The 14,432-nt window shown below is 55.1% G+C and overlaps 1 protein-coding gene across 2 annotated transcripts; it reads right to left on the reverse strand.

Annotated features, from left to right (window-relative positions):
- Nucleotides 1-8,791: 8,791 nt before the first annotated feature.
- Hrh3 (histamine receptor H3) lies at nt 8,792-13,785 on the reverse strand. 2 transcript variants are annotated; one of them, XM_029537142.1, is made up of 4 exons: nt 13,235-13,785; nt 12,061-12,227; nt 10,364-10,767; nt 8,808-10,258 (listed from the first exon to the last, which is right to left on the reverse strand). In XM_029537142.1, the coding sequence occupies exons 1-4, from the start codon at nt 13,482-13,484 to the stop codon at nt 9,847-9,849; spliced, it is 1,233 nt and encodes a 410-aa protein (XP_029393002.1). In that variant the 5' UTR covers nt 13,485-13,785; the 3' UTR covers nt 8,808-9,846. The 2 variants fall into 2 exon arrangements, with proteins under 2 accessions (XP_021049355.1, XP_029393002.1); XM_021193696.2 differs by having other exon boundaries at nt 8,792-10,767.
- Nucleotides 13,786-14,432: the final 647 nt, after the last annotated feature.

The raw sequence follows: 14,432 nt of genomic DNA on the forward strand, positions 1-14,432 counted from the left end.
GGAGCTTACTGTGCCATTTCTGAGATAGCGACTGCCGCCTTACGCCTTACGTCACAGAAGGACCACAGGGAACATGGGACTGAGATTGCCTCCAGGGCAGGGCCTGTGATTATAAGATGTTTCCTACCAACCTCAGTGGGTCTGAGCCCAGCAAGGCTCCTAGCTGAGTGCGTGTGGATGTGGGACGAATGAGGATGACCCATCCTGGGCTCCTCTTCACTTGAAAGACAGTACCGGCCCTGCCCTGGCTGGATACCATGCTGCCTACTGGCCACTTCCAAAGAGCTGTTTGGGCTTCCGATGACCATTTGGGATATTGCTGGCCTTTCGCCACAGTAGACCATAGTCTGGACAGAGAGCATTGGAGGGGCTGCTGTGCCGTGGCAAGCTAAGCTGTCTTGGAGCACACATCTGCCCTGTGTTGTTCCCCAATCACTTCTATGTTTCCGGATTTTTACTATCTTCCAACATCTGTCCCCACTGACTGGTGACATTTCCCAGACAGCGCAGCAAGCCAGCTTCCCTATGTTCCTGGGTGCTCTCTCGGCACATTTGCCTGTGGGGTCTAGCCTGCCCTTGCTGGAGCTCCACAATCTGTCTCCTGGTGACAGTTGTCTACTAGTGATTGTGTGTGGGCATCTGCTGCAGCCTGTCTACTGCCAGGCCTTTCTAGAAGCAGGTCTGAGGATGGAGTCCAAGATTTGGGGTGCAGAGTTCCCCAAAGCTCCCCAGCTTTTGGCCCACCCCCCACTCAGGCCTGGCAGTGTTGATCCAGAGCTGCACTTGCATGCACTTGCTCCAGGAGACGAGCCTGCAACTTTGGCTGTCAGTTTATCCTCGCTGCGGCTACCAGGTTCCTCTTCCACTTGCCCTTCTCTACACAGAGAGAGTCCCCTGCCCCGTTTCTTTCCTGTTTTCATTGAAGAAGACATTTGTCTTGTACCCCAGGCAAACTGAGGGCAGGGTGCTTCAGGCTTCCCATTTAGAACCTCACAGGTTCCCTCCGTGATGATGCTAGTCATGGGCCACAGCTGGACGGCAGGCAGCATGGAACTTTGGCTGCTGATGGTAAGTCTAGCTTGGCTCCCACCCTTCTTGTCTGGGTGCCTGTGTCTGCCCTGACAACAAGGAGATACTGACTAGGCCTTCAAGAGCTCACACTCTGCCCTCTGGTGCCACAGTGCCCAGCACATAGCCCATCCTGGGCCTCCTCTGACAGAGAAGCCCAGCAGAGGCAGAGACCCAAGAAGTAGTATGGGGCAGAGACAAACTGTCTACACATAAAATGAGACCAAAAACCTGGGGTCCAAGCGGCACAGAACCGTGCTCCCACTTAAAACTCTGGGAAGGGCCTTTTCAGAGTTGGCTCCCCCAGACCTTGGCTTATGCCTGCATTACTCTAATCCCTGCTTCTGTCTTCATGGACCATCTACCCAACTCTTTCCTCCCCACTTTGTGGATAGGGTTTTACTATGTAGCATAGGCTTTCCCCAAATGCATAATTCTCCTGCCTCAGCCTCCCAAGTACTGGTATTCTAGGTGTAGGGACCACATCTGACATTCTCTTTTTAAGGATACTCTCATTGGACTTAGGGCCCAGTCTAAATCCAGATGTCCTCAAAATCCTAACTGAACATTAGAACTAGAGGAGCAGCCCATATGGTGAAGGGCAGGCAGCAGGAGAGGTCGCCAGAGCCTACACGAATGAAAAGCCACTTAGAGCCCCATGTTTGCCTAGTATTAGGCACCTGTGAGGAAAGGATCGTGTTCTTGAGAGTCAAGCATAGAGGAAACATATCTGCAGCCTGAGCAATGGGGAGGCCAAGGCAAGAAGATTAACCCTGGACTACATGTCGACTTCTGTCTAGAAACAAGACATGCTCCTCAAGTGTACAGGGACAGCTGCACAGCATGACACTTGACACCACTATGAGCAAACGGGGTTTGTGTTCATACCGAACTACAGAGGGAGGTTAGCCAAGCGGTGCGCGCAAGACCTACGCCTGCATGGAACGGGGTGCATGTTAAACGAGGAGGCAGGTTGACGTCGGTCTGACCCTGCAGCTGCTGACCGTTTGTCTGAGGCTCCACTAGGAACCAGGTAATGGGCACGTGGACCTCTATGCATATCACTGTGGCATGTGGGTCTGGAAAAACCTCAAACAGAAACAGTTTAGTGAGGAGCTCTGGAAGAGGGCCCAGCTGCAGTGCTCACCTGGCCCTCAGCTATGCTTAGAGCTGTTTGCTGAGAGGCTGAGCCTGGGAGGGAGCCCTGGGGTAAAAAAGCTGCTTGCAACCAACTGCCTTCCCCTGGCATCTAATGGCATCCTCTACAAAGACGCCTATCCTCAGGATGGCACTCGTGGGTGAGGAACCTCACTTGAGCAAGCCATGGGGACCATAGAGGAGAGGTTGGAGTTCACAGTGAACTGAGGAGTGTCTAGGTTATGGAACTGTGGAAAGTCGGTGGACCTCCCCCCTATCACTCTTGTATCTTTTATGATTGGAAGCACTGGGAGACATTCAAAGTTATACTTGGCCCTGTCTTCCTTTCTGTCCGCTTCCTGGCTACTATAAATGACCCCACTTGATGTCTGCCAAGGATAAGTCTGTCTGCACACTAAAGCCCTGGAACTGAGACCGCTCTGTCCTTCTTCCCTTGGTTAGCTTTGGCCAGGTTTTCTCTCATATTGACACAATGTAACAAGTACAAAAAACTGGAACCAGAGAAGCAGGGGTCATTACCTAAATTAAACCTGCAACAGTTTTTGGGAAGAATTTACAAGTGTGGCCGCCTGTGCTAGAGAAGACCTAGATGCTGTAAGATGAGCTTGTCTTGTTTCATTTTGTTGCGACTGGGTCTCTTTCTGCTTTATATCATCCAACAGTCATCCTGTTCTCTCCTCTTGCTCCCAAGGGCTGCCCTTAGAAGAGCCACTGGGTCAGTAATCTCAGTTTGTTGATCTGAGACAACCCTAGATGGCCTGGAACTCATTATGTAGATAAAGCTGATTTCGGACTTACAGAGATTCTCCTGCTTCTGTCTTATGAATATGGGTCATAGTTGTGCTAGCTCTATGAATTCCCCTCCCAGTAGGCCTTCTGGTGAGAGTTCATGCAGGGCGCGCAGGGGGACGCAGAATGGTGGTAGGAAATGGGAAGAAAGACTGTGCTGATATACTGATGATGTTTCTGGGAGAGATAAAGACACAGGGTCTTCATTCATATATGTTCTTTATGGGAGGGTGAATTTAAAACTCAAGTCTCAAACCTAAAGGCAGCTCAGCCTTTGGGGTTGTGGCAGGAATATTGCTGGCTGCTTTTAGCCATGTTTACATTGAGAGTTTAGAGCTAGGCATGGTGACCTCAGCATTTGGGAAGCTGAGGCAGAAGAGTTGTTATGGGTTTGAGATAATCCTGAGCTACAGAGGGAGACCCTGTCTAAAAAAAGAAGAAAAAACTAAAACAACAAACTTTCTGCAAGAAAGGCAATAGGAGAAGCCACAACGGTGAAACCCAAACTATTGTGGAAACTCCAGGATTTTGGAGATGCCAGAAATATGGACTATTTGTCTGCTGAGGAAAGCCACTGACAATGAGTTGAACCAGTCCAAGAGAGAGGCCATGTGGGCTGCAAACAGAGCCCAAGCAGAATTGCCCAAGTCCATTGTAGTTCATGCAAAGGTACCAGGTGTCCCAGGTGCCAAGGAAACACAAAGATTTAATGATTTTTAATGCTTGAGCTTCTGGGTTTAGGTCTCTTTGATTCCTTTCTCCTTCTCCTCCTCCTCCTCCTTCTTCTTCTAGATTTATTTATTTTATATATGTGAGTACACTGTAACTGTACACCAGAAGAGGGCATTGGATCCCATTACAGATGGTTGTGAGTCACCATGTGGTTGCTGGGAATTGAACTCAGGACCTCTGGAACAGCAGTCAATGTTCTTAACCACTGAGCCATCTCTCCAGCCCTTCTTCTTTTTATTTATTTATTTATTTATTTATTTACACAGATAGCCTAGACTGTCCTGAAACTCCTTATAGCTCAGGCTAGCCTCAAATCTGCCTTCTGCCTTAGATACCAAGTGTTAGGATTTTAGGTTTAAGCCACACCTGGCTCCTGTTCTTCATGTTTGTTTGTTTGTTTGTTTGTTTCTGTGACAGAGTCTTTTTTTGTTGTTGTTGTTGATTTTTTCAAGACAGGGTTTCTCTGTGTAGCCCTGACTGTCCTGGAACTCACTCTGTAGACCAAGCTGGCCTCAGACTCAGAAATCTGCCTGCCTCTGCCTCCCAAGTGCTGGGATTAAAGGCATGCGCCACCATGCCCAGCTTCTGTGACAGAGTCTTAAGTGTAGTCAAAGATGACTCTGAAGTTCTGCACCTTCGGCCTCTACCTCCCAAGAGGTGACTCAGAGGCCATCCCAAAGCAGGGCAATGTGGCCCCACAGAGCTAAATGTGAGGAAGGACTGGTTCTGTGGAGAGGAATGCGGCTCCTGAGCAGAGCCTATCAGGCTGGGCTCAAGAGGGATATAAGAAGATGGTCCTGAATGCTAAACAAATTGAGGAGTCTCCACAGAGACAGCTGCAGCTCAGCCTTTTACCAGCTGTGGGACATTTTGCTGCCTAACCCCACCTTCGGCATCTGTAAAGTGAGAATTAGAAAAGCTGCTGTGTTTGAGAACCAGAGTTTAAGAAAAGGGATCGGAGTATAGTCTGGGGGCACAGTGTAACTGCCCAAAGCTGTCCTTGGTGTCATTATGGCCTAAGTACTGTCCTTGGGCTGGTACTGTGGTAACCCTTCCCAGGCAGGGACAGGGAGCGGGCTGCTCAATCTTTTGTCTTTTCCCCAATGTCTGTACAGCCAAAGCCTCCTCCAGGGTCCCCGCCTTAGTGTGGTCATCCGTGGGCCATAAGGCCTGTACTTCAGAATAGAGATGTCTCTCTGTCCTCATTGTAGCTTAGGGAAGGAAAGGGCTCTTTGGTTCTGGGATTGAAGGACCTGCTGGGGCCACTCAGCTAGAAAACAGCTAGTCTTCCCTTTCTGTCACTCGTGTGCTTGACCCACTGTGAAAGGACAGAGAGAAGCAGCGGGAAGGTGGCCCCTCCAGGTACCATCTGTGGACCTTCCCCTGGCCGGGACCCACCCCCTGCAGCCTGCTTTCCTAAAGAGAGGTGAGACCCAGGCACTTAGTGCCAGGTTAGCACAGCACTACCCACTGGCAGCAGGGGCAGGCACTGCCAACAGTGGAGCAATTGTGGTAATGACAGGAGGCCTGCAGCGGCCCAAGTGCCACTTTCTGCTGGAGGGTGGGGGTGGGGAGGAGCCCTGCCACTCACAGTTCAATGATGCTGGCACCTGGCCGCCCCAAGCCCAGCTGCTGAGCCTGAGCTGCAGAGGAGCACAGCTTAGAATCCCTGATCCCCCTCCCCCACCCGGCTGTTCGCACAGACCGCCCAGGACAGGTTCCCCTAACCTTCAACACAGACCAGCTGGGGAGGCTCAGGTAACTCTCGGTCTTCAAGTCACAGTGTCCTCTGAAGCACACTTTTGCCACTTGGGCAGCTGAGCCTCGATCCCATAGTTCTTCTGGTCTCTTCCCACAGCACTGACTGGGCAGCAGCTTAGGGAAGGCAGAAACCACTCTCTCTCCCGTCTCCTTGTCTCAGCACAGTGAAGGGGGTACAGTGAGTGACCAGCAAGGATAGCTTTGCTTTGCTTTTCTCTTGTTTTGGTTGGGGGATGGGATTCGAGACAGGGTTTCTGTGTGTAGTACTGGCCGTCCTGGAATTCACTCTGTAGACCTGGCTGTCCTCGGACTCCGAAATTCACCGCCGCCACCACCACCCAGCTCAACGCGCGCGTTTTGATCTGGAGAGGTAACGCCACTGGCGAATGCTTGCTTGGTGTGCTTGGGGCTCTGGGTTTCATTCCCAGTGCTCCATAAACCATGCATGGCAGCCCATGCTTAGAATCCTATCATCAGAAGGCAGAGGCAGGAAGATCAGAAGTTCAGGATCATCCTCAGCTATATAATAGATATGAAACCAGCCTGAGCTACATAAAACCTCACCTTAAACTCTCAACAGCAAATGCTTTGTGTTAAGATCAACAGCATCAAACTGGGCAGTGATGGCGCACACCTTTAATCTCAGCACTCAGGAGACAGAGGAAGGTAGATCTCTGAGTTCAAGACCAGCTTGGTCTACAGAGTGAGTTCCAGGACAGCCAGGACTACACAGAGAAACCCTGTCATGAAAAACAACAACAAAAACCAGCCAAAGATCAACAGAGCCTGTCTCAGGAACCTTGCTTTCCTTCCCATACTAGCCCCACCCCCAGCCCCGCCCTGCACTCAGGTGATAGGAGCTTGGATGCTGTCTTCCAGGACAGATTCCTGCAGAGGGACCAGCTCAGACACTGCCATCCATGGCATCCAGAGCACAGTACTGTTCAGTACTGAGCACAGTACTGCTCAGGAAGAAGAGAGGGAGTGGAAGGAACCTGGGCTCCTCATCAGGCTTGGCTTCAAATGCTGGCTCCTTGCTGACTGCCAACATATGACGTGGGGCGAGCTTGCTGAATGGAGAATGCGCACAGTCCTGTGGGATTGCTCTGAGGACATGGGGTGCTAACCTTGGCTCAAACCCAGCAAGAGCCCTGTTATTCACTCTCAGTGGAAGGTTCCACATGCCCCAGAACTTATCCAGAAGCTCAGGATGGGACAGAGAACAGAGAAGATGACTCTTGTACAACAGGTCTCAGGAAGCCTTGCCAGAAAGACCCCAGCCATCCCCACTCACAGCCCTGGCTCTGAATCGTCACTTCTTCTGTGGAGGAAGGGAGTGGGTTTACCCCAGTAGCTTAAGCTCTTCCTTTAGGCTGGGAGGGTCCTCAGCTAGTGTGTGTCAGGGCCTCTCCCCATGGGGCATCTTCAGAGTCAGTGCCACATGTGCAGTCAGGGTCAACACCCAGGGGGGCCCACTCCTCCAGGTGGCCCTCAGCCTGGCCATAGCCCTGACTTAGAATCCAAGTGGAAGTGGCCCCTGGTTGGTAACTGATCCTTCTCCCAGTCCCAAGACAATTCTGACCTAGAACTGCTTATCCCAGGGGTCCTTTATCTGTCACCTCTGGCTCAGGGCCCACATCTGTGCTGCTCTGCTGGCAACCCATCTCCCTGGCACCAGTGCACAGTAGGTGCTCAGTAAACAACATCTGTGCCACTGAACCCCAGCCCAGCTCTGTCTCCTCTAGGCTGGGACTATGGGAGCGGCTGGCTGGAACTGCAGAAGCCCCCCCCCCCTCCTGTTTGTTTGTTGCAGACGTGGGGCCCAATAGACTCCGTGTCTTTCTTCTCTCCTCCTCCGTCCCCACACAGCGACTCCGGGAGCGGCAGTTTCCAGAGATTGAAGGCAAAATTGCTTGAAAGCCTGTGCTTTTATCCTCCAATTTGTAGCCATTTAGTAGGGCCGGGCGGAGGGGCAGCCTGGCCACTGGCTATGCTGGAAGTGAGAGCCGTCCTTTGTCCTTTCTCCTTTCCCAGATCATTCTGGGCTTTGGGGACAGATACCCACCGAGGAGGGAAGGCCTAGTGCAGGGTGAGGGAGCCAGTACCAGCCTGTTGGGGGAGCCACAAAACCTCTTAGCTCTCAGGGACAAGATGGGGAGGGGAGTTGTTGCTGAGCAAATGTGGTATCTACTCCCACCACTCCCAACTGCTTAGGATATGGCCCAGCTTGGGGCAGTGAGGCACAAGGAACACTGACTGTGAAGGGAGACACAGAATCCTCAGGTTCACTCCACAATCCGGTGACTGAGGAGGGGCCTGGGTGACTTGAGGAAGGAAGGTCCTGTTTGAGCCCAGAGGAAGCCGGACTCAAATCCAGGGAAAGACAGAAGGGGGAGGGTCTCTGCCTTTTGGGGGTTGTCAAGTAGCTAGGGAAGACAAGTGCTAGCACAGCTGCAGGGACTGCACATCTGGAGGAGGAAAAGCTTTGTGGGTTGCCTCCCCTGTGCAGCACTGAGCTAACATGAAGCTTTACTCTGGCGTCCCTCACTGAAGTGAAGACCCCATGGTGCCTAGATGTGGTGGCAACACCCCTCCCTGCTCTGAGGAGGAAAGGTGAAGTCTCTAAAGATCAAGGTCACGGTAAGGTGACAGCCGGGGCCAGGCTATCCTGCTCCATAAGGCTGTCCTCTGAGGGCAGTACCGCCCACCTTCCATTGGTCTTCTTCCTACCATCCCCGACCTTCAAACACAGCCATCACCAGATTTTTGCCTGAGCTGGTGACTCTGCATCTCTCTCGCCCACAAGCCCAGCTGCAGTTCTCACAACTCCAAAGGCCCTCTATGGCCCCACCAGCCCCTTCGTTGCCATTTTCCTGAGCTTCTCTCAAAGCATGAAGCACGGTTAAGGCCCTTCCTGGGGCCCATGTCTTGCCAGCACTTGGCTGGCTACTCCTGTGTAAGGTCAAGGCCATGAAAATGAATGCTTTCTGACAAGAAAACTGAGCACCTCCCTTGGAATGGCTACAGATCTGTATTCTGTGAACCATCCCAGTACTATATACCACCCTCCTGAAAGGGGGTACCTGCTGGGCCTCCCCCACAGATCCTTGGGGAGTCTTATAATGAGGCACTTCTGGGAACAGTTCCTTATGGGAACTACACCCTGGGATGACAGCCTGGCTTTTCTTCCATCTCAGTTAGAATACCCAGGCCACATCCTCAGCTCCACTGGACCTCCTATTAGAGCCCTGAACAATAGCTACACCCACAAAGACCCCAAAAGTCAGCACCCATAAAAAAATACACTTTATTGTGTCTTCACATTGGCAGAGGCAGCACACCAGGGCACAAGGATGGCAGAGCATGCAGAGGCTTGAGGTAAGTACGCAGGATGAGGCAAAGCATTCCTCCCAGGTGTCACGAACCTGCTCTCCCTCCTGCTGACTGTCCTGTGAGCCTCAGGACCCCCAGGGCACAGTGAAGAGCCGCTCTACCCCACAACCAACCCACCCCCAAATTCTGACTGTGCAGATAGGGCAAGCAGGGCAGGGCCATCGTCCCGAGCCTGGGGGTGGGGCAGGCAGAAGCAGCTGGCTCGGCTCAGCCGGAAGCTGCAGCGCCGAGGGAGGAGGGCGTGGGAGCCCACACCTGCCAATCCAGCCCCGAGCTTCTCAGCAATTTTGTCTCTCTTGATTAAACATCCAAGGAACATCAAGTTCACAGACTTGATGTTTTCTTCTCCTCCATCTTCCTGAAAACACCCAGAATGGAAGAGCAGAGAAGCTTCAAGGTTCCTGGGGCACTTGACACTTTGTGGGGCAAAGAGTTGAAGCGAGAGGGGGTTAGGAGCTGGACTCCAGGATTAAGCAAGAGACAGCGGCAGCAAAGGGCATTGTCCCCAGATCGTCTGGGAGAGAGAAAGTATTGCAAGTGTGTAGTGGGTGTGTGGCAGGTGTGCGCACATGCAGGGCGCATTGCCAGGACAGGAGCCGGGAGCACACACCAAGGTTTGCATTAGGGAGGACACCAGCCACTAAGTATGCAAAGGAGGACGTCACTGGCACTGCACTGTGAGTGTGTGGAGGTGGAAGGCATGCCTGGGACTCCCGGATTGTCTCTTCTGTGGTGAAGGAGACTGTGGCGGCAAAGTCAGCCAGCACACTCCAGTTCCACCAACGAAGTCTCTTGGCCCACCTACCATGCTACCCCACTGCCGGGTTGTTGCTCTAAGAGGCTGTCATGGCATTTGGAACAGACCACGGACAAAGGCAGGGCCCATGCTCGGGCTCCCCTCGGAACAGGTACAGGGGCCTGACCGCAGAAGGGTGGGGCAGCTGCTCACTTCCAGCACTGCTCCAGGGAGCCGTGGGGCTGGACCTTGAGCTTCTGGGGGCAGAGGAGCTTGGTGAAGGCTCTGCGGAAGCTGTAGTGGCACAGTGGGTAGAGGACGGGGTTGACGGCCGAGTTGGCCCACAGAAGCCAGAAGGACGTCTCATACCAGTAGTCGGGGACGCAGTGACCATGACAAGCAGCCCGGATGATCATGAGGAGTGTGTACGGGGCCCAGCAGAGCCCAAAGATGCTCACGATGATAGCCAGCGACTTGGCCACCTTCTTGTCCCGCGACAGCCGGAAGCGCTGGGTGATGCTTTGGGACACCATCTTCATGCGTTTCTCCAAGGACGCTGAAGACGCCGACGGCTTGGAGCCCCTTTTGAGTGAGCGTGGCCTCTCAGTGCCCCTTGAGGAGCTGCCAGAACTGGAGGTGGGCGAGGCGGCAGCGCCTCCACCGCTACCACCCGCGAGGGCAGCCTCCCCAGCCTCAACACCAGGGCCTGCCTCACCTGCCCCATACCTGTGCAATGGCATGGCCTCCCCATGCCCCTTTGGCCAGCAGCCCCAGCAGCTGGGGGGAGCCGGAGGTGGCGAAGGTTGGGCATCAGGTGGGGGTTCTGGACCAGCCTCGCGGCCCCCATCGAGCCGAAGGCGAGTGCGCCTCTGGATGTTCAAATAGATGCTGAGGTTGAAGAAGGTAACACTGAGGAATGGTGTGAAGAACTCGAGGGTGGAGGCCGTGATGAGAAAGTACCAGTTGTAGAAGAACTCAGCATAGCAGTGGCCCTCGGGGATGGAGCTGCCACCGGACAGGTACTCCCAACTCAGGATGGCAGGCCCATACAGCAGGAAGGCCAGCACCCACACCAGTGCCATCTTCCGAACAGCCCGTCTTGTGTCCCCCTGCTGGGCCCGGTAGGAGACCTGCAGTGGTTTGTACAAATCAACAACAGGTCAGCAGCATTGGACTGAAGGCTCAGAGAAGCCTCAACTTCCATGTCTGCTCCTTCTCTCCCCTGCTTGTGTCCCCAGCCTGCATGATGCCCACACGTTCTCCCGAAGCCTCAGAGCCTCCCACAACCAACCAGAATCCTGTCTCTTCATCATCCACCACCAGCTCCACAGGGTCCCCCTGCCTTTGCTTGTGTCACTAGCACTGGCCACACCCAGAGAGGCCACACACAACTGTTTCTGATGTGAGGCTTCTTGCAAGGGCCAGAGAGAGCTGTCTTCAATGGTTTGCTGTGCTGAAAGGGAAGGGCTTTGTCCTGACTCGCACCAGTATTTCCTTCCTCTCACTACTGGAGCTGGGAATACAGAAGGGAATCCTGCTGGCCCACTGCTAGAGACTCCCCACTCCCCACTGGCCCCCACACACAAGAATTAAGTATTCTGTCTTCTTTTCTAGAAGGTGAATGGCTAGAAAAGGTAGGGAGGTGGGACCGTCTAGTCTTTTCCAAGAAACAAACTAAGCTCCAAGTGTGATGAGTAAGCAAGGGGAAGGGTGGCAGGAGGGGCCAAAAATCCTACTGAGGGGCCTCAGAGGGACAGCTGAGACAAGTGTCCTTGACAGCCACCTTGGGAACCACAAGCTAACTACAGGTCTAGGGTATAGGTGCCATATGCCAGCACTGTACTGGGTACCTCAGACACAATAGTCCTGTGGTTCAGGGGAATGGTATAGGGGACCTAGGGAAGCTCAAGGGGACTCTGTGCTGGTGTTCTTTGCAAGCATCCTTAGGATGCATCCTGACAAAACCTGAAGGGAGTGAGCCACTGAGAAGAGAAGAAGAAGAAGTGGGAGCTGGACTCCCACTCCACACCAGTGTCCTCTGCTCCTTCTGCCTGGGTCCCAGAACTATCTTACAACAGCCATTTAGGGGAGAGTGTGCAGCGAGGGGCTGCAGCTTCCTGGTGTTGCGTGAGCACACCTTCATGTACACAAAAGTGGGAAGAATGAAGACCCTCCTTCAGTTCCAGGAATCCTGTACCTGTCCAGGATAGAGGGTGGACCCTGACACCCCTTCCTGCAAGAGTATGGAATTCCAAGCCAATCTCCTGCCTCATGCTGGCAGCCAACGGTCACAGAAAAATGGCCCACATATCAAAAGGGAGCAAGACCACCAGGTACCTGCCTACAACTCACGAGCAGCCATACCCTGTCCAATGCTCTCCGACACACAGAGTAAACTCTAATGCCCACATCCCAGAACTCACAGCTCGAGTGACTGACAGGAATCGGTCATAGCTGATCAGCACGATGTTGAAGACTGAGGAGGCACACAGTAGGTAGTCTACCACCAGCCACAGCTTGCAGAGGCCCCGGCCAAAGGTCCAACGGCCAGTCAGCACATAGGGTACATACAATGGGATGCAGAAGGCACCTATAGGAAAGCAGCTGTGGTGGGACCATGGCTCAAGAGTTGGGGTCAGACTGACCACTTAGAGAGAGGGCAGAGCCTGTCCTTCATAGGGTAGCCACCTTTCTAGGACCAGTACTATATCTTATGTATCCTCCTAGTCACCCTGTCCCCCTACAACTGAGCAGCTGCCATCCTCCAGCCCATCAATGTCTTCTGGACCTGGTGGCAGGAGGAAGGACCTCCACATAGGGACCTCTGGACACAGAACCTGTTGGTCTTCTGCCAGCCACACCAACCGCCAAAAGAGGGAAATGGGATATATGTACTCCCTGGCTTGATTGGCTCTGGAGCCTATCATCCATCCCTACCCTGGCTGTTGGACAGCCTCCCTTCTCAGCTTAAAAACCGAGAAAGCTTTTCTCTTGGCTTAAAGGGTTCTTGGCTGCAGCCGCGCCAGCCGCTCTCACCGCCCAAACCGGCTTCCAGCGTCTGGGAGACGCAGCAGCTCGCAGCCCCAACAGGTGTCTGGCGCTCCGGCCCCCACCGCGAGCCCCGCCCCCCCTCCCCCAGTTGGGAGCAGAGCTTGGACACGTGAGAACGAGCTCCTCGGAGCATTTCCCTCATCTCACCCCCGCCTTCCCCACGGTCCCCTTCCCCAGCACAGATCCCCAAATCCCCCTTCCATGTCCCCTCCCCCCAGCGTCCTCCCAGCATCCTGAGTCCGGCGCCGCTGCCTTTGTTTGGTTCGGCGCAGGAGCCAGCGCTGCACCGCCGGTCGCTGCGCCTTGCGCCTTGCTGAGCGCCCGCCGGCTGGGGCAGCCTCCCCAGGGACATCCCTACCTAGCCCCCGTCTTGCGGCCCGGGAGGCGAGGAACTTCGCCCGCGCCCACCATCCTAAGGTTTCTAGAGCTCCTCTCCCAAGGCCGAACCCCTGAGAAGCCACCCCAGGTCGAAGCGCCAAGCCCCATTGCCCAGCCCGGGCTCCGCGCCCCTGGACTCTGGCAGCGGACAGGGTCTGGGGGCTTTACCCACGAGGAAGTCGGAGATGGCGAGGTTGAGCAGAAAGAAGTTGTTCTGGGTGCGGAGGCTCGAATCCGCCACGAAGGCGAGCATGACCAGCGCGTTGCCCAGCACTGTGGCCACGATGAGCAGCGCCATGAGCGCAGCCAGGACAGCGGTCCAGGCAGCGGAGAAGCCGCGCGCCCCGCCTGCAGCCGCCGCCTCTCCGGCCAGAGCACCCGACGCGTTCATCAGCCCGTCGGGCGGCGCGCGCTCCATGGCCCAGCAGGCTCACAGAGCTCGGGGACACTGGGCAGGACAGGGGCCGAGTGCTGGGTGGCCGGGTGGGGCCCCTGCTCTTGAGCCTAATCTTTGCCAGCTCTTCACCCAGCCCGGTTTTCCGGGGGGCGCCCGGAGCATGGTCCGCGGGACCCGAACGAGAGCCGGGTCTGGAGTCCGGGAGGGTGATGCAGAGGGGGCTGGTATCGGAATCTGAGCGGAGTGGGGCGGGCTGCGCGGCTGCTGCAACGAGAGCAAAGCCGAGCTCCAGCCGCCCGCGGCGCGTCGGTGCACCCCTAGCTCAGCGCGCAGCCGAGTGCGCCCCGCGATCGGCCCGCCGCCCCCCGCGCCCCGCGCAGAGCCCCCGCCATTGGCTGGCGCCCTCGCCCCGCCTCCGTCCCGCCTCCGCCCCGCCCGGCGCGGGCAGCACCACGGACAGCGCCGCGTGCCCGCCGGCCGACTAGAACCCCTGCCCGTGTGCGCACCGCGGCTGGCGGAGAGCCCGACTCAGGCAATAACCAGCTACAGAGCTGGGACCATGTCTGAGGTCGCACCTAGAAGCTGGTCCCTTGGCTATCCGTTTGCCCTCGTGCCCTCGCCCCTGATGACCCCTGCCCGACCCTTGTCCGTAGCTCCTAAGCTTGTGAGGACCTGGGACACGGCCCGGATGGGGTGGAGAATGGCTGCCCCGCAGCTCTAGGGAACTTGCGCCTCAGGACTCCCTTTCGCATCTTGCTTTGGGCAAGTAGGTTTCTGGGGTTAGAGATGTCCAAAGAATGACTGGGGAGGGGTCCCTGAAAGTGATGCCGGGAACAGGGGTTCTCTCCAGCCTCATATGCACAGAACTGTGGGGTTCTCAATCTCCACGTGGTTAGACAGAGCTCAGAACAGGGTCCAGGGTGACCTGCAAGGCACACACAGATGTGGAGTTACATAAGGGAAGAACGA

Source organism: Mus pahari, chromosome 3, assembly GCF_900095145.1.
Source record: "Mus pahari chromosome 3, PAHARI_EIJ_v1.1, whole genome shotgun sequence".
NCBI lineage: Eukaryota > Metazoa > Chordata > Mammalia > Rodentia > Muridae > Mus > Mus pahari.

Excerpts from the sequence above, each read along its gene's own strand:
- Hrh3 (XM_021193696.2), bottom strand. The coding sequence starts at position 13,484 with ATGGAGCGCGCGCCGCCCGACGGGCTGATGAACGCGTCGGGTGCTCTG. Across the intron at positions 12,228-13,234 it reads CATCTCCGACTTCCTCGTGG|GTGCCTTCTGCATCCCATTG; the intron begins GTAAAGCCCCCA and ends GCTTTCCTATAG. Across the intron at positions 10,768-12,060 it reads TCCTGTCAGTCACTCGAGCT|GTCTCCTACCGGGCCCAGCA; the intron begins GTGAGTTCTGGG and ends AAACCACTGCAG.